The sequence below is a fragment of the Macrotis lagotis genome, chromosome 4, assembly GCF_037893015.1.
Source record: "Macrotis lagotis isolate mMagLag1 chromosome 4, bilby.v1.9.chrom.fasta, whole genome shotgun sequence".
NCBI classification, from domain to species: Eukaryota; Metazoa; Chordata; class Mammalia; order Peramelemorphia; family Peramelidae; genus Macrotis; species Macrotis lagotis.
The window spans coordinates 99,558,250-99,584,287 of NC_133661.1; the positions used below are offsets into that span (position 1 = coordinate 99,558,250).

The window sequence follows — 26,038 nt, forward strand, 5'->3', positions numbered from 1 at the left end:
TGGGGTGACTAAGTAGCACAGCGGATAGAGCTTTGGATCTAGGGTCAGGAAGATCTAAGTTCAAATCTGATCTCAACTACTAACTCCCTGAGCAAGACACTTAACCCTGTTTACCTCAGTTTCTTCAACTGTAAAATGAGCTGGAGAAGAAAATGGCAAACCATTCTAGTATCTTTGCCAAGAAAACCCCAAATGGGGTTGTGAAGTCAGATGTGACTCAAATACTCAACTTCAACAATGGAAAGAAGACTATGTTTGCAGATAGATCTGCATTTTATTCTTAACCACTTAATTGGAGTGTGACCACAAGCAAGTCACTCTCTTTCAATAGTTATCAGTTTCTGAGAGGATGCCATCGATCAGGGAATGGTTGATTGTGATATAATGTGCTATAAGAAATAATAAGTAGGATGATTTCAGAAAAACCTGGAAAGACTTACATTAACTGATGTGGAGTGAAATGAGCAGAACCAGGAGAACACTTTACACAGTAACAGCAATATTGCATAATGAACAACTGTAAATGATTTAGTCATTCTCATCTGTACAGTGATTCAAGATAATCTCAAAGGATTCATGATGAAAAATGTTATCTGCCTCCAAAGAAAGAATTTGTGAAATTTGAATGCAGACCAAAATGCCTCATTTTTCTCTTTCTGTGTTTGAGTTTTCTTTCACAAACAACTCATATGGAAATATATTTTACATGATTAGATATGTATAACCTCTATCAAGTTGCTTATCATTTTAGAGAGGGGAGGGGAAGAAAGGAGAGAATTTGGAACTCTTTTATTAAAATAATGTTAAAATTATTTGAGGAATTAGAAAATAATATTTTAAAAGTTTAAGATAAAAAATTTCTCAATTTCTCCATATATAAAATGAATAGGTTGGGTCATATGATTTTTTTCTAGCTCTCCATAATTTTGCGGTTATGCTCAAATACAAATTCAACCCTGATCTCATATTCCCCTTGACTAAAATTAATTGGTTTTAATGGAGATATCCACTGTACCATCATGTGAAAGTCTGAAAATTCTTTTAGGGTAGAGTGATGAGAGGGGGAAACTAAACTTTCTTGAAACAGGTGGTGTCAAATGAAAGTCCTGTAGTGCTGGAGTGCATGCCTCTCTTCTTGTGTACTCTATGTATGTGTCAGTTATTCCCAATGAAATTATATATGGCTATTGTGTATAGTTGTGGGATAGTACATCCCAAGTTTATAGGAGGAATATTTTGTTACTGTTTATTTTGGGCCCATTGTGACTACTGGCTACTAAAAATAAACACCAGTGGGGCTTAGGATGCAGCAAGGTGATGTAATGAATGAAGCATCTGGAAAAACTGACTTTAAATCCAGCCTCAAATGCTTGCTAACTGTATGACCCTGAGCAAGTCATTTGAATTCTGCTTACTTCTGTTTCTTCAACTGTAAAATGGAGATATTAACAGTATTTTCTGCACAAGGTTGTTATGGGGACCAAGTGAAATATTTGTCAAGTGTTTAGTGTTGTGTTTGGCACATATTGGATATTTAATAAATGCTTATTTTTTCTTTATAAGTTAAAGTTTTAAGAATTCTCAGAATTCCTTACACCTGAGAGTAGTTACTACCTGCTTGAACAAGTTTAAGAGATAGATTGTGCTACTTACTGACAAAAGGTATGGGAGAATTACTGCTTTTTAGGATCATTTTGCCAATCTGTCACTTCTGCCTCAGTTTCGACGGTCCACAAATTAATTTCAGCAGGTTGGGTCACATCAAGTGCTCTTATAATGAGACTTTTGAGATAACTAGATGACACTCGGGATAGAGTACCACTGGCCTGGAGTCAGGCTCATCTTAGTGAGTTCAATAATGGCATCAGACTCTTGCTAGCTGTATGACTCTGGGCAAGTCACCTAACTCTGTGTACCTTAGTTTTCTCATCTATAAGATGAGCTGGAGAAAAGTAAATGGCAAATGACTTCAGTATCTTTGCTAAGAAAACTCCAAATGGGGTCATGAGGAGACAGACATAATTGAAAAAAAAATGACAGAACAATAGCAACAACAACAATGATAAGATAAGACTTTGGGGATAATACCATCTCCCTTTGTAGAAGTGCTAGAAAAGACCATGAAGGCAAAGTGTTAAAATACCTCTAAGCCTCTGATAGAGATGGATGCATAAAAGTAGGAATTGTTATGAGCTTGAAGATCAATTCCACAGAGGGAATTTGTATAGTTCTTAGAAGGACTGTAAATTCCCATCTTCAATTGCTTTTGCTCATAACTGATTGATTTTTTATAAAGCACAGACAGTCTGAGTTTTACTAATTCTCTGAGGACAAAGTAGAAAGGATTTAGAAAAGATAATAGAAACGATCCCAGCCATGGGAGAAGGGAGAGGAAGTAGTGGAAATGACAAATATTGAAGAGCTATAAAACCTAAAGTGGAATGAGGTTTAGGGCATATATTAAGAAGGGAATATAGGACACCAAATAACAGAAGGCTAGGAGATGATTAGGATAATACTGATCTGGGAAAAAACTAGAGTTGAGAGGATAATTTTTCCTGTGCATTAATTGTAGAATTGTAGAATTATGAAATGTATAAAACTAAAACTCTCGCTCTGTGCAAAATTGAATTTAATATATTTATATTAAATATATCATTTCTGTTTGATTTGTGTATATATATATATATACATACATATACATTTTTAAAAGAATCTCATTCTAAAGGGGAAAGGGAAAATATTGTAGAGAACCCAGACATTAAACTTGATAGAATGAGTAAAGGTCTCAGAGAAAAAAAAAACAAAGATAGAGGGGAAAATGAAGCAAATTGAGATGAAGAAGCCTTAGGTCAATATTTATTGTTATGTTTTGAATAAATATAACTAAATAGAGCAAAAGTTAGATGATGGGGATGTGATAAAGTTTTATTATGGTGCTTAGAGAAGAAACATATCGTTTGATTTACAACTCACATCCTTCTGCCTTGTAGAATAATCTTTCACTTAGTTATGATTTCAGGGAAGTGGAACAGAAGGAACATTCTGAGCTGTTCTTGAAGTTTAGGATTATTCATGATTACTTTCTTTAATCTGGGTTTAATTTTAATTTCTCATAGTATCTTAAGGTTGACCAAACTTTTCTCAGAGTAGGCACATTATAATAATAACTTACACATTTATGTTGTTATTCAGTCATTTCAGTCCTACTCTTTATGACCTCCTTTGGGGTTTTCTTGGATAATGAAGTATTTTACCATTTCCTTTTCCAGCTCATATTACAGAGGAGGAAACTGAGACAGAGGAGGAAATTGACTTGCCCAGATCACAGACTTTGTAGCCTCTGAGGGCACATTTGAACTCAGGTCTTCCTGACTCCAGGCCCAGCCCTCTACCCACTGCTGGCAATTTGCAGAGACATCACTGTATTAAAGCTCTAAAAGCAGTTCACATACTACTTTAGTCTCATAACCTTTAAAGTACACCTGAGGAAATAGGTTCAGAAAGTTTAAGTGACTGCTTGTGGTCAGTTTCCAAACGGTGACACGGATTTTGAATGTCATCCTTCCTGACTCCAATGCAGCATTCTAGCCACCAGCCCCTCAGAGATCACCGAAGTAGGAAGCTGGAGAACAGGAAATCATCTACAGCAAGCCAGTTCTATTGCAATTGCAATGTGATGACTAGGCCAGAGATTTCAGAAAGAGAAGCGAATGATGGAAGCAATACTGGCGTGCACTTTTCCCACCAGTGTGGAAAGGCCTGAGTTTGGTGTTTGAGGACCCGCGTTTGAATACTGTCACCATCACTTGTTTGAGGAAGGTCATTTCACTTTCATGGGCTACAATTTCTTTCTCTGTAATGCAAATTTGGATGGAATTACCTTTAAGGTCTCTTCCTCTAAATTTATGATCCCACGCTGCAATTCAAGACTAAATCTCGGGGCAGCTAGGTGGCGCAGTGGATTGGAGTCAGGAGTACCTGAGTTCAAATCCGACATCAGACACCTAGCTGTGTAGCCTTGGGCAAGCCGCTTAACCCCATTGCTTTGCAAAAACTTAAAAAAAAGACTAAATCTAAAGTGACTGACGTAGCTTAGATGGGTTTTTAGTTCAGCTCACGTCAATAGCCCCTCATGAAGCACCCGGGATGTTGCAGGTAGGGTGCAGTGGGAGAATGTAGAAATTCACAGCTTAGGGGCGGCTAGGTGTCACAGTGGATAGAGCATCCGGCCCTGGAGTCAGGAGTACCTGAGTTCAAATCCAGCCTCACTTAATAATTACCTGTGTGGCCTTGGGCAAGCCACTTAACCCCGTTGCCTTGGAAACACCTAAAAAAAGAAAAAAATAAGAAATTTACAGCTTAGCAGGAGCGAGAAGAGTTCTACACGACCTGCCGGCTCCAGAGGTGAAAGGTAAAGGAGCCATAGATAGACAGCGCATTAGGGCCGGGTATGGGCCAGCCGGGCCAACTCTCTCTACATTGCTTCGAGCATTTTAGGAACCTCCCTATAGCCTTGCCAGTCCTGCCACTGTGGTTTCAAGCAGCCAACTCTGGGATCTCGGACTTTGGAAATCTCAGAAGTGTGTGTCTGTGTCTGTGTGTGTTTAACAAGAGACAATCGGTCTGCAGCCCGCGCCTGTCCTCCCGGGGCGACCTCGCCCGTCCCTGGTGTCCACGCGGGAAGGGCGTGGGCAGCAGCGGCGTGGGGGGCGCCGGGGCAGGACCCCGGCCGCGCGCTGGCCCGGGGAGGCTCCAGGGAAGCCAGCAGGGCCAGCGGCTCGGGCGGGCACGACGGCTGGGCGTGACTTCCCTGGGAGGGGCCAGCGGCACGGAGGGGAGCGAGAACTCTCCGGAGCCAGAGGGAGCCGGGCGCCGGAGCCGAGCGAGCCGGAGCCGGGATCGGAGCGGCGGAGCTGCCTCCCCATTCAGGCCGAGCGGCCGGCGCGGTCCCGGAGTGCGGACCCGATGGAGAAATACAAAGGTGAGCCAAGACCTGGGGCAGCCGCCCCGCCGCCCCCCCCCCACCGCACCCCAGGGAGGCGCTCGCGCTCATCCCCTCTCGGAAACTGGTCCCCGACCCTGGCAGCCCCCAGGTTGCAGGAGGGCGGATTGGGGGCCCGTCCTCACCGCGACCCCTTTCCCAGGCTGCAGGTAAAGAGCCGGCTGCCTCTAACCCCGGAGGGGGAGAGAGGGGGACGCCGGCGCCGGGGCTCTCTGAGTGGGTGGCCCCCGCCCTGGGCCCTTTGATCCTCCCTAGAGAATGAGCCAAGTGGGAGGGAATGGGCTTGGGCAGGACGTGGGCATTGGTTTGGGGGTGCGGGGTTCGAGAGAGAAGCGATTCCGATCCCCCTAGAGCGCCCTGAAGCGTCACCCTGGGAAAAAGTCACCTGCTGGAGTGGCAGTTCCTGGAAGACCCCTTTGTGGGCTGAGAGGATGCCTTAAAGGGCATCCCCCCTCCCCACCCCCAAAATAGCTTCTGGGGAGGCTGTTCTGGATGGGAAATTTTCTCTTTGCCTGGGAATGGGGAGACTTCCTCCCACTGTTGGGAGACTCACTGGCAGGATGGAAAGGGCGGCTTAGATTCTGGCAAGAATTGGGTCCCAGGAAGTTTTTCCAGCTGCCCTCGGAGTGATGCCGAAAAACAAACCCTTCTACTCTCCCCCCTTGTGTCTTGGTAATGGAAGACTTCATGGGACTGCCACCCTCTGCCTTCTTCGAATCAAAAGCAAAAACCAAAAAACAGCCCCCAAACCAGCCCCTCTCGCTCCGCCTAGTGCTCAGGCACAGGTGGGCTGAACTGGAGCCATCTGCAAATGGGGAAGACTCGGAGGAATCGTGTGTTTTGGGATCTCCCCAGTCCCAGCCACAGGGCAGGTCTCTGCTAGTCAGGCAGTAGGAGACAATTACCTAGTCAGACTGCGCTGACTGAGGCACATCAATTGCCTCACTTCATTAATGCGTAAAGACAGGTTCTAGAACAACCGCCTTCCCAGCCTGGTTACAGGTTTTTCAGAGGAATCCAATAGGAGGGACTTAGAGAGTTTTTCTTCCTGGCTTGATTTATTGAGCAAGCTGTGATCTGAGGGAGAAGGGAAGAGGAGAAAAGGGGGTGGGGGTGGGTAATAAAAACCCCTCCCTCTGCTTTCATAAAGTGCAAGAAAAGGAAAGGGTTTCTACCCAGAAAAATATTGGGTGACTCTAGAAAGACTGTTAAAGCAAAAGAGGCAAATCCTAAGGAATTGCTTCTGTCAACAACAGCACACACACACACACACACACACACACACAGACACACACAAACATTTTTCTTCCTGATTTACTTAACTTTACAAAGTTGAAATAGAGACGGACAGAGCTATAACTAATTCTAGTGGATAGGAGTTCAAATCCTCTTCACTATGATACTAGCTGTGTGACCCTGTGTGTGTGTGTGTGTACATATATATGTATACACACATATAAATGTTTATCATGTTGCATATATATACACATATGTGGGTAGCTAGATAGCGCAGTGGATAGAGCACTGGTCTTAAGAGTCAGGAGTATGGAAGTTTGAATCTGGTCTCAGATGCTTACTAACTTTGTGACCTTGAGCAAGTCACTTAACCCTGATAGTCTTGTATCCAGAGCTATCTCTAGTTGTCCTGATCCATATCTGGCCATTGTACCCAGATGACTCTGGGAGTCCCGCACTCAAATCCAATTCATGTGCTTGTCATGGCATCACCTCCCCATGGACTTCTTCAGAGAATGAAGGACAACTAGTATTATTATTACATATACATGTGTTGGCATCTACACACATGTTTATGTGTACACACATGTATGTGTAGCCATAGACACACATATATAATATATATGTACATGCATACCTAACTACTGTCAAACTCAGCTTCCTCATTTGTAAAGTAGGGATAATCATACTACCTAGGTTGCAAGGATGAATGAGATAATATTTGTAAAATGCTTTGCAAACTTGAAAGCCCCACATAAATCCCAAGTACTATTTCTCAGAGTACCGGTGTGGGGTGGAGTGGGTTAGGAGAGTCACTTGCCTGTTACTGATAGCGGAGAGTTTTGCTTTTGCTGTTCTACTGGAGTCACTCTGTGGCACCTCTCACAATAGTGAACTTATCCCAGTATCTGTCCTGCCCCACAATCCTTTGGGGATTTGAGAGCAGGAATCAGTTCTGGGGGCTTCCTTTCATTGAATAGTTGTACTCTCTGTACCCTCCAAATGAACTTTCCCCCAGAGGCAGTTATGACTTGTTATTGAACATAGACATTTTTTCTTTAGCTGTACTCCCATAACCACAGTCTCTCAAGCCATACCATCAGCAAACTGCCTTGTTTCAACTGGTGTTCAAGTTTGTAGGGAGCATTGTAGGGTAAAAGCATCTGAAGTCTTAGGTTCCTTCTTAAGATTGACAGGAAGGCAATGGTTTCTTTTGCTGTAGAAACAGATGAAGATTCAATAGATTAAGAAAAAAAGTGGAAGTAGAGTACTTCGATTTAATGAATCGCTGGAAGCATTTGCCTTGTGGCCCTTTGCTAATCTAAACCTCTGTCTGTTAGCTTTCATGGTAACCTTCCTCATCTCCATATTTCCCCATCCAGTTCTTTTTCATCAGTGGCTCAGACAATTAGGATGGGAAGGGAAAAAACCTGGATTTGGTGTCAGAGAACCCAGGTTCACCTTCTGGCTCTGTTACTTAAACCTGGGTTCTTAACTTAAGTTCTCTGGGTCCCAGGCTTCTTCATCCATCAGATGAGGAGTTCAGACAACATGATCATCAAGATTTCATTGTACTTTAAATCCCATGAACTGTTTCTTGCCTTTTTTATCCAGTCACCAAACTTCTCTCTAGGCCTCTATCTTATCTATTTGCCATCATTTAAGTCACAAAGGAAAATGAGCAAGAATTTGCTGTGTTTTCAAGTCTTTGGTTGAAAGCTGCTTTTAAAATACAACATATTTGTTTCTAAGTTAGAGCACACGAAAATATTTGTGGTTTCTCTTCAGAATGCTCAAATATTGTTAGGATTTCCTCCTAATGGCTCTTGCCTTACCCCTGACTAGATAAATCAGCATTCTTAAAGATATATATTTTCCCACATTTTTTTCCTTTTGTGAATATAAAATATCCCCAAAGACAAAAAAGAAAATCATTTAGAGAATGTTTAATCAATACAACTAGCCATCTAATAAAGAATTTGTTTTAACTAGCCTGGCACCATCATTAGGAGTTTTTCCATTTTCATTTCCTTGCTGTAACTTAGCTTGTAGTAACTTAAGTGATGTGATACTTTAATTGCTAAATTGTGAAACCTGAGTTGTTCTAGGTGTTTGTATGCATCTATGTGTATTTGTCTATGCATACATATGTGTACCTAATGTTTGTTCTTCATTTTTTTATGCAAGGCAATAGAGTTAAGTGACTTGTCCAAGGTCACACAGCTAGGTAATCATTAAGTGTCTGAAGCTGGCTTTGAACTCAGGTCCTCCTGATTTAAGGGCCAGTGCTCTATCCACTGTACCACCTAGCTGCCCTTTGTCCTTCATTTTTGAAGAAGACCACAATATCAGGGAAGTGATACCATGACAAGAAAATGAATTGAATTTGAGTGAGGGGGTGTGTACTAAGTCACCAGCCTCACTTTCTCCTCCAGAGCCATCTGGATCTAGTGACCAAATATGAATCAAGATGATTGGAGATGACCCTGGATGTGAGGCAATCAGGATTAAGTGACTTGCCCAAGGTCACAATTCTCATGCTCATATGTGTACCTATAAACTCACGTATCCATGCATGTAGATGCCTATATATGTATAAACATGTGTTCCTGTGTATTTATGATACATATGATAAACATATTTATATGTATGTGTACATTTATGCATATATAAAATTTGATCTAAAATATAGATCTCTAAATTACTTTGTAATCAAATAAAATAACTTACTGTAAAACACTTTGAAAACCTTAAAAGAGTTATAGAATTGATAGCTATTTTTTTTCACCACACTAATGGTCTATTTATTTACACCTTTCCTCTGTGGAACTTGGACCATTAAGCAAATATTTAACTTCACAGTATTCCTGACAGGTAGTATCATTTCACTTTGAAGATGTGTTAAATTAAGTTTCATCTGAGCTAAATGGAAGAGAAATCAGTACTTATAGGAACTCTAGCAGCTCCTTGATTTGGCCTTGTCCAGATCCCATCAGAACCAACCAGAACCTCCTACATATCACAGAGATTTGAGGGCAATTTATTTGGTAAGCCCAAATAGTTATGAAACAATTAGACAGCTGCTTATAACAGCAACAAATTAAAAACAACTCAATATGATTATTATAAGATATGGAAGAATGGTAGGAAGGAATTATTACTATTTGTGGCAGTTATTAGTAGACATACAAATGCCTTAATTTGTTTCTAAATTCTTCCTTCTCTTCAGCTAATACAAAGAGGCCCTACATACAGAATAACACTTATTTCCCCCATATTCTTAAAATGCATTCAGTAATTTTTTAGGTTTTACAAAGTAACTTTAGCTCCATTTTAATAGAAGTTTTGTTCCTGTCTATTCTATTCTTTTCAAGTTACTCTTGCTATTGGATAGCATGTGTGTGTGTGTGTGTGTGTGTGTGTGTGTGTGTGTGTATATACACACGTGCTCTTGGAATTTCATGAGTGATCCTTATATACCCTGAGTTTTGTATATAGGAATGTGTGGGCCCTGTTTCAACTGATAAGTTTTCTTACTAAAATTGACATTGATTCACCCCCACTTTGTTCCAGTAATGAATTCTTCAAATATAAACAAAGTAAACTATCTTTCCTAGAGAAGTAAAGCTTTCCAAGGAATGGTCCTGAGAAATCTTGTATCTGAAATTTGTTTTGTGCTCTTATAGAAGAAGCTGAGGAATTTGTGGTGCTTAAATTCTATATTTTTATGGTAGGAACTTGAAAAGATTCCTTTCCTCCTCATGTTTACATATTTATAACACATACAGTTTTAGCCTTGTTTCACTTAATTTGAGCTCATTGGGTAGAATTGTATCATGTGAGCAAGAAATTTGGTTCCTACTGCTCTTCCAGCTGTGTAGTTGTGTCTGGTGCCAGATGTTAATGACTTGCTATCTCTTGGCTGAGTTTTGGAATGCCTCTGCAAGGGGCAACCAAAATTGTAGCATGTTTTGAAATGAAGCCTGCTTAATTGAAACAAATTGACCTTAATTTGCACAGTGATGTATTGAAAGAATGTAGTCTCTTTATGGATGTGCTTCTGTTTCTTAATCCAGTTATATAGCTCCCCAAAAGCTATACTATTATTCGTTTAAAGACTTATTAGTTAAGACTCTAATATTCCCACAGATCCTTTGTGAGTCCTAAGAGTTATGTTTCAAAGAAGACAGGAGAGGTGAGGGTAGGTTATTGATCTCCATTTCAGCTATAGGAGTATCAGAGTTTTTTTGCCCTTCTCCCATTCTAAGAGGCATCAATTTTCTTATCTATATGATTTCTTTCTTTCTTTCTTTCTTTCTTTCTTTCTTTCTTTCTTTCTTTCTTTCTTTCTTTCTTGTTAGGCAATAGGGTTAAGTGACTTGCCCAAGGTCATACAGCTAGGTAATTATTGTCTGAGGCCGCATTTGAACTCAGGTACTCCTGATTCCAGGGCCGGTGCTCTATCCTGGCATCAACTTTCTCATTCAAGTTTTTGTTTATATACCTTTTTTAAAAATATAACACAATCTTGAAAATGGTAGAAAGTCAAAGAATTCTGCAACCCTTTCATATTTTCTCTCTTAAATAAGGACAAATGGAGTGTGTTAGCAAATCCAGTTATATCAGCCATGAAGTAAGGTACCATGTTTTTTTTTTTAATGACAAACTTTAAAGTGGGTATATTGAAATCCTCAATGGTCTTAGGTTTATGTCTTTATAGTATTAAAGTCAAATTTTCATTCTTTGACTTTTGGGTCTTTGAAGTTTTTTTGTGTGTGGGAGATTCCTTGGTGCTCTAGCCAAGTGTTGCCTCTAAATAGAAATGTTAAGAAGTTAGCTTTTGGTTTCTTTAAGAGAGGGTAGAGGGAGGTCAGGAGAGGGATTCTACTTTGGGATCTTCCCGGTATTCTAAAGGGGAGGGTGACTCTGGGAACCTCACTAGTTCCAAGCTCAACTAAAGGTCCAGGAAGGGGAGGGTAGTAGGGGAGAGAAAGCTTCAAAGTTAAGTGAATTGTGCCAATTTTCTTCTAAATCTCTTAATGATGGGAAATGTTTCTCCACTGACTTTTGTGGATGTATGTAATGTTCTTTCAGGGGAAAGGGGAGGTTTTTTTTTCCCAAAGCAGAAGAGGGTGCTTGCCTCAAAGAGTGTTGACTGTGGCAGTAGAAGCCTTAGGAAGGGGGAAGGCAATGGGTATCATGGTGAGGAAAGAACAATAAACAGGTGACGATGATAAGATCTGGATTCTAGTTCCAACTCTGCCACTAACTTGCTGTGTGACCTTAAGCAAATGACTTTACAACTCTGGACCTTAACTTTCTCATCTGGAAAAGGAGAGCTGGAAGAGATTATTTCTAGTCCTATAATTCTGTGATTTTAAAGGCAGTTTCCTTTAGCTTTGTTGGTTATGGAAGATGTGTGGGTGGGGGGGGCAGGGAGGTGAGGTCAGAAGGATGATTTAGGATTGCAGTTCTTCAAAACAAAATAAATTTCCTGTTAAGAGCTTAAAAGTAGCCGACTTAGTGGGAAGAATATGTAGTAGGATGTTTGAGGAATTTGCTTCTCCAAGCATATTAGGCTATCTCCAAGGAGAGTTAGAGTTAGCTCAGCCTGAAGTAGCCCTCTGAAATACATTGTTCATTCACGGCTTTTCTAGGAATGGGTCCATTGAGGCACAGAGAGACTAAAGCTGTTCCCAAAAGGGAGTCAAGGAAAAAAGAAACATAATGTAATATTATATATATATATGTATATATATATGCAAATATATATGCACATATAGATGTGTGTATAAATGCATAAATATATAATGATATAAATCTTATCCTCTACTTTCATCAGTGAGACTTCTGAAGAAAAAAAAATCAGATTTTTTTTTAGAGTCATAAGAAACTTTAGAAGTTTTCTAAACCACTGGTTCTTAAAACTGTAGACTCAGTATGCCTAGTGGTCTCTAAGACCCTTTCAGGGAGTCCATATGGTCAAATTATTTTTATGATAATACTAAGGCATTTTGATTTCTTGTATAGTAATTATCAAGAGATATATCTCACAGAAAGAAAAGTTCTGGGCAGCTAGGTAGCTCAGTGGATAGAGCACTGGCCCTGGAATCAGGATGGACCTGAGTTCAAATCTAACCTCAGACACTTAAAATTACCTAACTGTGTGATCTTGGGCAAGTCACTTAACTCCATTGCCTTAATAAATAAAATCTTTTTAAAAAATTTTTAAAAAGTTCTTTTGGAACTTCAATAATTTTATTTTTAGGTTTTTGCAAGGCAAATGGGGTTAAGTGGCTTGCCCAAGGTCACACAGCTAGGTAATTATTATTAAGTGTCTGAGACCAGATTTGAATCCAGGTACTCCTGACTCCAGGGCCGGTGCTTTATCCACTACACCAGCTAGCTGCCCCTGGAACTTCCCTAATTTTTAACAGTGTAAAGGAATCTAGAGACCAAAAAGTTTGAGCACTACTGGTCTGAATAAACCAAGAGCCTCACTTGTCAGAGAAGGAAATGGAAGCTGAGATTTGTCTTAAGTCTCACAAAAAAGGTGGACATGGCCAGGATTCAGATGTAAGTCCTCTCAATGCAGATCTGGGAGAACCTTCCAAAAGAATAAAGCCAATAAAGTAATTCCCCTTTCAACAGCTTTGTTCATGTCTTTTGATGAAAAACTCAAAAATGTTTTCATATCTGTGTGAAAGAGAAAGGTCTGATTTCAGTTAACAGAGGGAAAAAATTCAGGCATAAGCTATTTAATGTCTTTCTCAGAGTTCATTGCAGAGTCAGCATTGGTACAAAGGTCTCCAGCTTGATAGTTGAAATTTCTAAGTACAACATTAGTCTGTCATTTCTACCTTCCCTCACCATGAACTATCATAACAGGGGCTGTTCTTGGTGGGAAAGGTATACATTTCTGTGGCATGCCCAGCTTCACCAACCTATGCTACCAATAAGGTTTAAGTCTGAAAGCAAAGTTCCAGAGTTGAAACAGGCCTCCACCTGTGCAGTGTCACCTCGACTAGAGTATTATTTCTGTCTGTTCCAGCACAGAAGTGTTGCTGTCTGATGGTACACAGAAGGATTCTGCAGGTTTCTACTTGTGAGTATTCAAATCTCTCTGCCCTCTTCAGCAGCCCAACTGTAGCAACTTCCCTTAGCTGTATTGCCCCAGTTGACCAGAATACCTCTGGGCTAATGTAATGGGATGTGCTGGAAGAAGGACTCTGGTTCTGAGCTAAGTAACAAACTGGCTCTCAAAGCTCTAATCTTGCCTCTATCACTAACTTGCTGTGTAACTTTGGGAGGAGCAATTAACCTCTCTGGGCCTTGATCTTCTCAGCCATAAAGAATAATGCTTACTAATGCAAGGATAGCATGGGATAATATTTACTAATCCTCCCTGGGCTGCTTGGTTAAATGAATTTTAGAAACTATGTTATGTACTTGATAATGAGTAATAAGGGAGGGTGGGGGAAGGGGGAGAGCAGTTGTTTTCAAATATATCTGGTTTAAGGATTTGACTTTTTTCTTTTTGTTTAGAGTTTTCAACTTTGGTTCTATTACAAAATTCCCCCATCACCTATAATCCAATTCTCTGATAGGCCAGGAATGGGAAATTCTTTCTAAACATCAGCTTCTAAGAGAGAAAATTTGGCCACAATACCCAAATTATTAGGGGGAAGGGTCAAAGGACAAATTGACGGGAATTGGAATGCATTCTGAGTAGCCTAGATGCAGTGAGCTTGTAGACTTGAGACTTGTAGCCAAAAATGTTGTCCTAAGTCCCTTCAGGGTAGACATAATAGTTGTGAGCTCTAATAATAGCATTGACCCCTCTCCCATTTTTCTACTCAGTTCCCATCCTTTTGCTAGATTTCACCCTGTATCTTAAATAGATATGTAGGTAGGCAGGTAGGGAGGTGGATAGATAGATAGATAGATAGATAGATAGATAGATAGATAGATAGATAGATGATAGATAGATAGATGGCTACATGGATGGTGGAGTGTGATAGAAAAAAAACTTACAGTAGGGATTTAGACTTGTCAGACTAGCACAATGCTGGTCTATGTAAAACAGATTTTAGAAGTACAAGTCCTATTCATCTCTCTTCAGTTCATCTCTCTTCATGGGAGCTCAAGGATTAGGCTCTCACTACAAGGAACCAAGGGTCAGACTCCAAGAGAAGCTCTATTTCTGTATTTTTCTAAACAAACCTAGGACTGGAGTCATTTCTTCCTCTAGACTTCAAAGGCAGCTGCAGGCAGGAAAGAGTCACTTACTAGTTCCATACATCAAAAAAGTCCTTCCTAGTGGTGGTTATAGAACTGGTTATAGGTAGATACTGTATCAATCACTCTGCTCATCATGAAGCTAAAAAAAAAGAATATTTAGCTGTTATCAACTCAATGCAAACAACATATAGAAATTGGAACCTTTTCAACGCTATGAGCTTAGTAAACATCTGAAGTAATGATATATGAACTTTTTCATTGGCTAAACTGGTGGGCCCAATTATTCATTTGAAGTACAGTTTACCAAGTCATTATATACTGTCCTTTTTCTGAAGAATTGGATTAATAGACTCTTAGGAAGGAGTAATGTAAAATAAAGGTAAACTAAGTTGAGTTTGAAAATACTAGGCTAGACTGTACTCCAGTCAATATCAAATATGTAGGAAAGATAATCGCTATTGATTCATGTACAGAAACTCTAAACTAAACTCTAAACTCATTATGAGTATGGTGACAAGTACAGAATTCAATAATACAGTTCATGTTTTACTCTCACAAATGGACAAGTCATCTTCTTGTACCACAAGGATATTTGGGCAGCAGTGAGTAACCCTGCCTGGGAACTCCTGAAGTTTCTTAGTAAGCCTTACACCTATCTTAAGCTCCCACTAATGGAAGACCATTAACGTGAAAGCTACTAGAACTTTCCCCAGGAAAGTATTTTGGTTAGATGTTCCCAATTTCTATTAAGAACTATCTTGGAAGAACATATAGTACTGTTTTAAAAACATCCAGTGATTCTAATATGTTTCTTCCTATGATGAAGCATGGAAAGAACATTGAACTTGGATTCCAGAGAACCAGTCTCTGGAACATTCCCTGTAGTATGTTATAATCAGTTGTTAGGGGGCAACTAGGTGGCACAGGAGGACCTGAGTTCAAATCCAGCCTCAGACACTTAAAAATGACCTGTGTGACCTTGGGCAATTCACTTAACCCTATTGACTTGCAAAAACCAAAAAAAAAAAAAAAAAAAGAACCAGTAGTTAGCCAATAACCAATTTAACAATTAGTAAGTTTTTAAATATTCAGAGTGAGTATTGACACCTAGGAATCAGAAAAAGCTTCAAATCAGAGCTTGATTTACTGTTTTGATGATAGGAAAGGGATGGAGAAAATATTTACAATCTTATTAAACTCAAAAGTATGTAGTCCATACTTTTCCTTCCCAGAGAGCTAGTTGTTAAAATGAGCCACTTGTTAAATCTAGGGCATGACTGAGAATTGATTCTTGGCAAGGTTAGAACCTCTTTGAGCCTCAGGTTTTTCATCTGTAAAAAGAGGACGTTGACAGTACATCCTATGCCATAGTATTGTGAGGAAAGTGCTTTTCAACCTTAAAGTTCTATATATGCCTGAGATAATCATAATTAACATCCTGTAGCAATTTCCTACCCTTTCCCCTCCTTGCAATTTAAAAAATTATTGGTTCAAAATATTCTGTGTACAAGTGTGCTAGGTAGTAGAAAGACAAAGATGAAGCATTGTAGCCTTCAAGGTACTTTTATTCTTTTGTTGTTGTTTTGTACCAGACCTGCAATTACTTCTTGGGGAATTCCCTCTACCAATGCAACCCTTCACCTTCTCTGAAACTTGAGAGTCTTAGAAAATTGCCCACTATCCAGAGAACTTGCATCTCCTCCCTGTGGTCATGCTACCATCACAAGTCAGAGATGAGACTTGAACTTGGATCTTTCTGACTCTGAGGCCAACTCTAAGCAGGCTGTCTTTCAGTGTGAGATTTAAGACAAAATGCTTCCAGCCCTAAAGGATAGCTTTTTACCATGTAAACTTTACTACAAAACATTCTTTGTATGTAATTCTTCTTGCACACAGGTATTTACAGGTTACCAGGTCCTCCAGCTAAACTGCAAAGGTACTCTCCACTCCCTCCACTCTTTCCATGTTTTGTAGGAATGTAGGAATGTATTCATGATTATTAGACTTCAGTCGTCATTTTAAACTGAATTCATTTTATATGCTGGAGAAAAATCACAGCAATAGGGATTTCAGAAACTGTCCAGACCAATCTGATTTTTTAAAAATGTTAATTAGAAGAGGTCAAGAGTAAGTCGATTAGTTAGTAATCATCAGAAATAAAATATGAACCCAATTTTTTTCACCATTGGTTTACATTTGGCCCTAAAAGGGCCATCTCCATACAGATGGAGAAGATTCAGATAGCCTGAGTCAAAGAATAGTGTTTTAATTGCCCCATACTACAGAGATTTTTTCCCTTTATGAAGAAACAGAAAGACCAAGGTGGAATTGTTTATTGGCAGGTTCTGTAATTGGAACTCCAAATACTTGCTTCTACTAGGCTTCCCAGAGCTCTACAGCAGAATCAGTTATAACATGTATTTGGATAGATTGGGTTTGGCCCTTTTATGTCCTTGTTGTTGTTTGTTTGTTTCTTCATTGTACCCAGAAATGAGTATAGAAACGGAATAAATGGGAATGCTGCCATTCCTGGCTATTCCCTCTTTCCCCTCCCTTCTTTGACTTTCCTGTCCTTACACAACAGAATTTATTCATTTTGACTGCATTCAAGTCCCCAGATGGGAAAATGAGATTGTGTTTTGAATGAGCTTATTGTTTGGGGGGTTTCACTGACTTCTTTTATCTCATATCCTTAGTCTTGGAGCATATTGAGCTGATTTGCAAAAATGCAAATGCTGTTTTTTTGGGAAAGCTTCTAGGATGTTTTGTGCCTCTGATTTGGGGAGGGAGGGTGGGGGAGGATTTTCCCAATGGTATAGGGACTTTTCATGGTACAAAATGTCTTCTGCCATGTATGGAAACATGTATGGTCCAAATGCTTTCTCAGATAAATGCAGAATGAATTTTAGAACCAGGGAATTGAAGAGGACTTAAAGAACCTGGCTTGTTAGCCCTTATCAGTGCAATTTAATTTATTTTAAAATTTTGTTGTTTATCAATTGATAATGTCTAAGAATATGAACAGGCAATTCTCCAAGGAAGAAATCTAGGGTATTTGTAGCCATATGAAAAAATACTCCAAATCACTAATAATTAGATAAATGGAAATTATATCAATTTCAAGATCTCATCTCATTCACATCAGAATGGTAACAGTGACAAAAATGAAAAATGACAAATTCAAAGGAATAAAGTGAGGTCCAACCATTCTGGAAAGCAATTTGGAATTATGCACAAAACGTTACAAAAAACTAAACATCTATTATCACATAATAAATCATAAATAACACATGTTATTATATACCTTTAGAGTCAACTGATTCAAAGCTCATTCAGCTTTTTGAATTGCTATTCACCTATTTATTTGCCCCTTAAGATGTTATTTCCTACAAAATAATGTAGTTCACATTTCTTTATCCTTTTAAGGTTTTAAAAACACTTTTCCTCCTATGATCTCTGAGGAATAGATAGTGTTAAGTATTGTCAGATCCATTTTTAATACCTCATTCTGCCTCAATTTACAACTGAGAAAGATGAGATGCAAAAAGATTGACTTGACCACAGTCATGCAGCAAATCAGTGTTGGAGCTGGAACTTGAGTTCCAGTCTTCTGAGAGACAATGCCTTCAGCATTACACCAGTGGGAAATATCACAAAGTAGAAATGTGGATCAAATTATTATCATTTCCCACTGGGGCTATTAAAGCAAAGATTAGGGATTAAAAGCAGGAAGGAGTTGCAGAGTACATTAAGCTTAACCTCCTTTTTCAGTGGAGAATACTGAGTTCCAATGAAGTTAAATGGTTCACCCTAGACTGAAAGCATCAGTCAGATGAAGAAACTTGAGTTCCTGAGATTTTAAGTGATTTTTCTTAAGTCATACTAATAGTAGGAGAGATAAGATTTTAATCTGGGTCTCCTGATGCCATATTCCAATGTTTTTTGCACTGTATTATAGGAGGAAAGGACTTGGATCTGTGATTTTTTTATTGAGAGAAATTTATTTATTAAGAGAAAATTTCTATCTAATAATGCACATTAGCATCTTATATGACTTAAGATTCTTACAAAACTGCCAAGTAGTAAGTAGTTAAATAGTTTGCTTAGGGTCACACAACCTGTCTGTCACAAGTGGCATTTAATCCCAGGTCTTCCTGGTTCTGAGGCTACCTTTCTTTCTATGAAACCAGTATAGAAATGGGAGCCACTAAACCATACATAGAAACCCCTCTGGGCTTCATATTGACTTAGAAAACCACAGATTAGTTTTAACTATATTTTAGTGCATTTTTATTTATTTTGTTAAATATTTCCAATTACATTTTAATACAGTACAATGTTGTTGTTGTGGGTCCCATGTTTAACACCTTTACACCATATCATGTTGCTTCTATACTAAGCTAGGAAATATTGTTGATGGCTAAGAGATGAAAAAATGTGATGTCATAGGATCATAAGAGGCTGTTAGATATCTCAGTGAATAGTTTTGGACTGAGAGTCAAAAAGACTCATTTTTCTTGAGTTCAAATATGGCTTCAAACACTGACTAGTTGGTCAAGTCACTTAACCCTGTTTGCCTCATTTTCCTCATCTGTAAAATGAACTGGAGAAGAAAATGACAAATCATTCTATTATCTGCCAAGAAAACCCTAAATGGGGTCATGAAGAGTTGACTATGAATGACACGACTGAACAAGAAGGATCAGAAGAGTAACATCTGCAAGATATGATAGGAACGAACCCTATTTCTTTACCAGAGAGAAATTATAAGTGAAAATTATGCCTAAGGCCAAACAGGTGAAAAAAGCAAGAATCAAAATCTGGTCCTTTTAAGGTAGTGAATAGACAGATCTTTGGCAGAAGTGGAAACCAAGAAGTCTTCCTCCTTATCTGACATTTGAGTAATTGTTAGCCTCATGGGGTTTTACTGGTTATTCTGGGACTCTACGTCATGTTGAAAGTGAGTTATATGTTCTTAGTTGGTCGAATTGCCTTTTAGTATGGTGATGTCAATGGCTGACCCAAGTGTTTGCACTCCTGGCTAATGGCTTTCACACTATGGGATCGTTGGATTGCAACTCTGTTCTGCTCCTTAGGAAGCCACAAACACTGGGAGCTACGAGACCTACATTTGCGTCACATCTCAGAAGCTAGATTGGCTGCTCAGTTAACCATGTCTGGGAATTATGCCTAAGGCCAGACAGGTTTCATGATGTAACAGTTTCTTTTGATTTGAGTTCTACTTATCCATGGGGTTTTCTCTCCCTTTCCCCAGGTCTCTGCCCTTTCATCCTAACTGAGTCATAGTCTTCTTTGTCTTGAGTTAAGAGCAGGGATTTCCTGGCCTAGAATGGTATTCAATTATAATGTTCTGGTGGATTGTGAACTCAAAAGATTAGCCAGGATTATGAATGTGCAGAGTGGGTAGTTTGCCTTAGGTATAAATAAAGCTTAGTGGAGCAAGGAAGAGAGCTATGGGGAACTTTTTAAAATTCTGTCCTGTAAATATTATGTATAATATATAGATATATAGCATATATATGTGTGTATATATATATTCATATTTCTATATCTGTCAGATATATCAGAAAATTCCACTCTCCAGGACAATTTTTCTGCTCTGTGAACCACATTATCACTGGTTATGGTGAAAACTGAATGATTCTCATGGATTTTAATAAAGGAATGGAATTTTCAAATTTTTCCAGAAGTGCTCAAGTAATCTTTCTGTGTTCCCCTCCAGAGATCTTCATTCCCATTCTGGTACCAGGAATGGGTTATTTATTACACATGCCTGGAATCACATTCAATATTTTTGTGATTTTGGACCAATCATTGAATTTCTCTGGGATCTAGTAAAGTAAAGGAGTTGTACTAGATCGATCTGTGATCTTGGCTAATCTTACCTTTCCCCCAGAAGAGCTGGTCAACTGGGTCAATAGGGTACAACCAATGTAACCTGAATAGAAATCTCAGTCAAAATAAAAGCAGCTTGCTTCTTTGGTCTATGCTGCAGGAAGAACTAAATGGAATCTCATTGGGTGCCACTGCTCCATCCAGTTCAAGATTAAAAGAGAAGGCAGAAAAAGTCATTCCCATCTTGTAACTGTAGCCAAGGACTGGCAGGTGGCTCTTACAGTTAGCAGGTCCAAGAGAATTTTGAATAATTCTGGGATCTTACCAATTACTTAATACATCTGATTTTTACTAGGGTTTAAGCAGAGTTCACATCATAGAAACTATGCATTTGAGGCAAAGGTAAGTGGAAGTACAATACTCAGGATCTTAGAGATAAAAGAGGCCTTGGAAATCCTATAATTTCATCCATATAGGAAGTTCCCTGGTAAAAAAGAAAAACAGACAAAAACAGCTTATTCTACCAATGCAGATTAGTGCATTCTCTATAATTTATAATTTTAGGGAGTTGTCTTGGGCACTGATACCTTGAGTGACTTGCCTAGGATGGCACAATCTGTATCAAAGGCAATCTTCGAATCCTTATCTTCCAGACTCAGAGGTCAGTTTTCTGTTCACTGTACCATAGTGTTTCTAGTGTCTTATCAGTAATAAAGTACTTGCCATCTACTAGGGGATAAGAAAGGTGTTCATAGAATTGAAAGCCATTAGATTTGGTTTTTTTATTTTGTTTTGCCATCTAAAGCTTGATGTAAAAATCTGCATTTGAGTGAATGTTGGCATCCTTACAGGGAGACCATGAGAACTTGCTATTGTTTTGGTTAAAAGTTTCAAACACTGAGATTCAGCATTCCCTAAAATAATTTTTTCCCATTGACCTATTGGCTTCTTAGTGGGCCAACTTCCATCTCCCATCCATCTGATGTTGGTTTGGTGCAAGATAATTGTAAACAGCCCCGGCTAAAAGCAAATCTTTGCAGTATTATGGAATCTATGTGCAGCTCCCACACTGGATACCCACTGTCTTATTAGTCCTTGGAAAAAAGTAGTTATTTTTTTCAGCTGAAGAATTTGTTGGTTCTTAGATCACTTCATCTTTTAAGTACTTCCCTTCCCATTGACCCCTTCCCTACTTTATTCTCTCATATTTGCAACTGAGGGTGAATGTATAGATTTTCAATATTCGTCATTTAAGTAGTGTTTAGGTTTCTGTAACAACAAAACCTTCAAAGTTTTAGATGACACTAAAATGTTTGCTATTTAAAAAAAGAAAAAGCTGATTAGCAACTTAAGTATCAATCCCTGGTCAATTAGTAGGTAAGAGCTAGATATTATTAAGGCCAAAGTTGTGGCTACAGTCCCCATTTGGGATAGTAAACAACATTCTATTTCCAAATTGGAGGCTTTAATGACTAACCCTACCCAAAGTGTTTCACAAATGGCCTTCTGTAGGGAGGAAAAGGACCAGTTGACGGCCCAACTATTAAATTCACCCCTTCCAAAAAGAATAATTTTTCATTTTTTGAAGGAATTTCTGGAGAATTACTTTAGTAGGAGAGTAAATTCTCCTTGCTTCTGAAGTTGGATTTGGAGTCAAGAAGACCTGGGTTTGAATTTCTATTCTATTAATTAATAGTTCTCTTTTGATCTCAAAGATGATCATGGCATCAGGAAACTGATATTATGACTTGCACATAAGATTGATTAAAGTGAGGAAGTATTGTGCATAGATGCCATTCTCCCATAGAAGTCTAGTGGCCCAACATAGTTAAATCAGTGTGGTTGGTGATCAGTGGAAAACCTTTTAGAGTCAGGTCTTTCCTATATCAATAAGCCTCTTTGTTGGCATGGTGACAAACTTTCAACAGTAGAGTAAAGCTGATCTGTTTCTCAAAGGTCTTATGTCATCTGTGTAAATTTGGATAAGCTAACCTTGGGAGTGGGGAGCTCCTTTTCCTCTTCTGTAAACTATGTGACAACTGAGATTTTTTCCTAGTTCTGAATCTACAGTCCCATGAGCTAATGTCTCTTGGAGCATTATTTATTGGGAGACGAACACAAGTGGTTATACAATTGCCCATAGGCTTTTGTGAAGACTGACAATTTCTAATGGTGAGAACTTCTCTCTTGTTGGGGGGTTACCGCTGACTGTGCACAAGGATCGAGTCCAGTGTTGTTCACCATAAATAAACATTAATTTAACTCCAACTCTATGTCAAGTTGCTAAGACCCCTCCAAGCTCATATTGATGTTATTCCACAGAGTATCCAACTGCCTCATTCAGAAGGATTCTGAAGTGATTTGCTTGGAACTGGCATATTTTTCCCACCAAGTCAAAATTTGGAAGACTTTTGAGAAAGAAAGGGCAATTATAATGGGGATATCAGCCAGTTAGAGGTTGGAAGGAAACACCAGAATCTTATATAGTTGACTCAAGTTTTACTGCTTGGATAATGTACATGTATGTAGTTCAGGCATGAAGAGAATGAACTTAATATCCTACCTTGGAATGGAATATTCCCCATAACTTGCTTTTAAAAAAACCTACCAATTTTGAATGTGAAAACAGTTAAAATTTAGGAGGGAAACAGCTGGCTGGCAGAGATCCTGGTGGGTCTTGAATAAGATTTTGCTGTGTCATTAATGACTTTATTCAATTTACTTCCCCACAAGCACACTTGGCAACTTGGAATTCTTGTGGCTGAGAAATTCTATCTGTCCAGCGGCAGCAGGCCTCAGCTTAGTCCAGGAAATCTATCACTCTACCAAACATCCTTGATGGGTACCTTAAGCAACTAACTTGAATGCCTGCTATCATTTTCATTTCTCAGGACCTTTTCTCCAATAACAAAACTAACAACAACAATAATAATAATTACTCAAGTATACAGATATATTATATTTAATATATATGTATCACTTATATTTCATTACCATTTATTTGATTTCATTGGAGTCTTCTAATTCTGGGAAGGAGTTAATGAAGGTGACATTATTCTCATTTTTACAGATAAGGAAATTAAATCTTAGGTGAAGTTACATATCTAGTAACATGATATATTGAAAAGAGAGCCACCTCTGGACTCGAAGGGTCTGAATTCCCCTTCCCTCTTACAGACAACTTGTGTGACCAGTCAGGCAATCAGTTAACAAGTTAAATAAACACTTATCAATTGTTTATTATATTCCAACTACTATGCTAGGTACTGGTGATACAAAGAAAGACAAAAACATTTTCTCAAAGATTCACATTGTAACACATCATGAATATCTTCGTGCAAACAAAAACTATCTAGTATAAATTGGAGGTAACATTGGACAGAAGGCACTAAAACTTAGGGAAATTGGGAAAGGCTTCTTGGGTTTTAGCTGAGATTTAAAAGTAATGAGGGAAATCTGAAGGAAAAGATAAAGGGGGAGACAGGAGATAAAGTGTCTTGGATGTGGAACAGCAGTGAGGCCAGCATCACAATATTTTACAGTATGTGGACAGGTGGAGGGGCTGTCATGGCAACACCTGCCCTTTATGTAGGTCACTTTGGTAACTGAGGGGAGGATGGACTGGAGTATGTAGAGTCTTAAGGTAGGAAGACCAACCAGCAGCTATAGCAACATACCAAGCATGAAATGAATTGCACCAGAGAGATGGCTAAGAATAGGTGGAATAAACAGAAAATTTTGCAAAGGTAGAATTGGCTGTCCTTGGCAACTGATTGGCTATTGGGAATGGAGGGGTGAATGAGAGTTTCTCCTTCTGTAAAAATGAGGGGGTTGGATTAGATGGCATCTAAGGTACCTTTCAGATCTAGATTTGTGATTCGAAGTGGCAGACTCAATGCCAAGTCCAGTGTTCTTTCCACCACACCACACCCAGATTCACAGATTTATAGAGCTATAGGAGTTATCTATTCCAACTCTCCCATTTTACAGTTGAGGAAATTGGTTCAAATAAGTTAAATGATTCCCAAAGTCACAAAGCTAGTATCTGAATCTAAGTTGTCTCTATTATAGTCACTGTTTGTTGCTAGTATATGGAGTGTGTATATCAACCAAGTCTTATCCTTGCTCTAATTAGCTCGACTTATTCTTTGATCCAACCTCCTGACATGCATTTCTACTAGAAATAGTCATTATTCTTCCTTCTTCGTGTGTGTGTGTGTGTGTGTGTGTGTGTGTGTGTGTGTGTGTATGTGTTTAAGATAACAGAGATTACAGAAGCAGTGGGATGTAGGGAATAGAGGTGCTGGTTTTGTAATCTGGAAAAACTGAGTTCAAGGATTTATTCTGACACAAGCCAGATGTGTGATTTTGGATAAGTCACATCTTACTAACCCCAGGCAACTATCTAAGACTTGTAGGTTGCCATCAGAGGAGTATCTGCAGTAGGAAGTCCCTACGGTGGTGAAATTACAGGTCTAGATAAAGCAAAACAAAAAATAAAAAAACTCAGCAATTACATGTCTTCTCAACTAATTCAGGAAAGATTGAGTTTGGCAGCCAATGTTGAATTTTATCATCCCTTTCCTGGGGAGACTCTAAGGGACTAATTTGATTAGAGGGCCTTGCAGGTCAAGGAGCATATGACTAGGTCCCACATTTTTTGGTTGTTTTTGTTTTGTTACTAGTCCAGAGCTTTCTGTCCAGGCACTCCTGCTTTGCCAAGGGTGGGGCATAGGGTCAGGGAACTGAATCTAATCCAAGTCTTATGAGTGGAGGCAGGAACCTCTCCAGTTTGTTTGAATGTGGGCTCAAAGCAGGTAGATAAAAACCTTGGAGCTTGTTTGAGCAGAAACCCCCCAGGAGATTTTTATTTTAGCATTAAGCTGAAAAAGATTGATAGAGTTCCACTTAAATTACTGGCTTATTAATCCAACTTGTTACCTTATTAGATGACTCAGTTAAAAATTCTTCATTTCTGATATGTTCCTGAGGTTCCATATGAAACTCACAGCTCTAAAATGCTGTGGTTCTATGATTTAGTTCTTGACATCTAGCCTGTGATTGCATTGTTCTTTTATAGACCCTTTCATATGAGGATTTCAAAGAACTTTGTTAGCTGTGGATTAAACTTTAGAGCTGTTCTTCTATGCATGAACTTTCATTTCTTTTTCCCAAATGGGTATAATAATCACATTGATTTTAATACACTTGGTTGATATAATTCCTTTCTTCCAAGAAGTTCAAAGAATGTCTCCTAAAGTTAGTTCATTAATCCTCACCATTAACTGAAAGGTGGAAGAGAACAGTTCAATCAAAATCATCCACATTTTAATAAAGGAAACACTGAGATCCAGAGAAGCAGTTTGCACAAAGTCACAAAAGCAATACCTGGCAGATCCAGGACAGGAACCTGGGTTTCTTAGTGTTCTTTCCACCAAGTTGGCATTTGCAGGAATTTGATCCTGAATAATCTGGAATCTTTGAGTATTTCTAATTGCTTGGTCCTTAGAGGGCAAAGTTAAAATAATTTTTTCCTCACTAATTGGAAATTCTCAGAGCTAGCTAAAATCCATAAAGCCTTGATAAGATAAAACAAGACTTAAAGTTGATTTTTGCTCTGGTTGTTAATTGGTTAGATCTCAAGATCTCAAAACCTGCAGTTTTGGTTCCTTAAAGATAATATAAACTTCTGACTAATTA

At 38.9% G+C, this 26,038-nt stretch overlaps 1 protein-coding gene across 3 annotated transcripts in view; it reads left to right on the plus strand.

Moving 5' to 3' along the window:
- Nucleotides 1-4,891: 4,891 nt before the first annotated feature.
- Nucleotides 4,892-26,038, plus strand: part of AFAP1L2 (actin filament associated protein 1 like 2) — a 130,369-nt gene continuing 109,222 nt past the window's right edge. The window contains exons 1-2 of one of the 3 annotated variants that reach the window (XM_074233626.1): nt 4,901-4,984; nt 13,293-13,346. In XM_074233626.1, the coding sequence (XP_074089727.1) occupies nt 4,969-4,984; nt 13,293-13,346 (70 nt within the window). In that variant the 5' untranslated portion in view covers nt 4,901-4,968. Of the gene's footprint in view, nt 4,985-13,292; nt 13,347-26,038 lie in introns of all 3 variants that reach the window. The other 2 variants (XM_074233627.1, XM_074233628.1) reach the window with 2 other exon arrangements.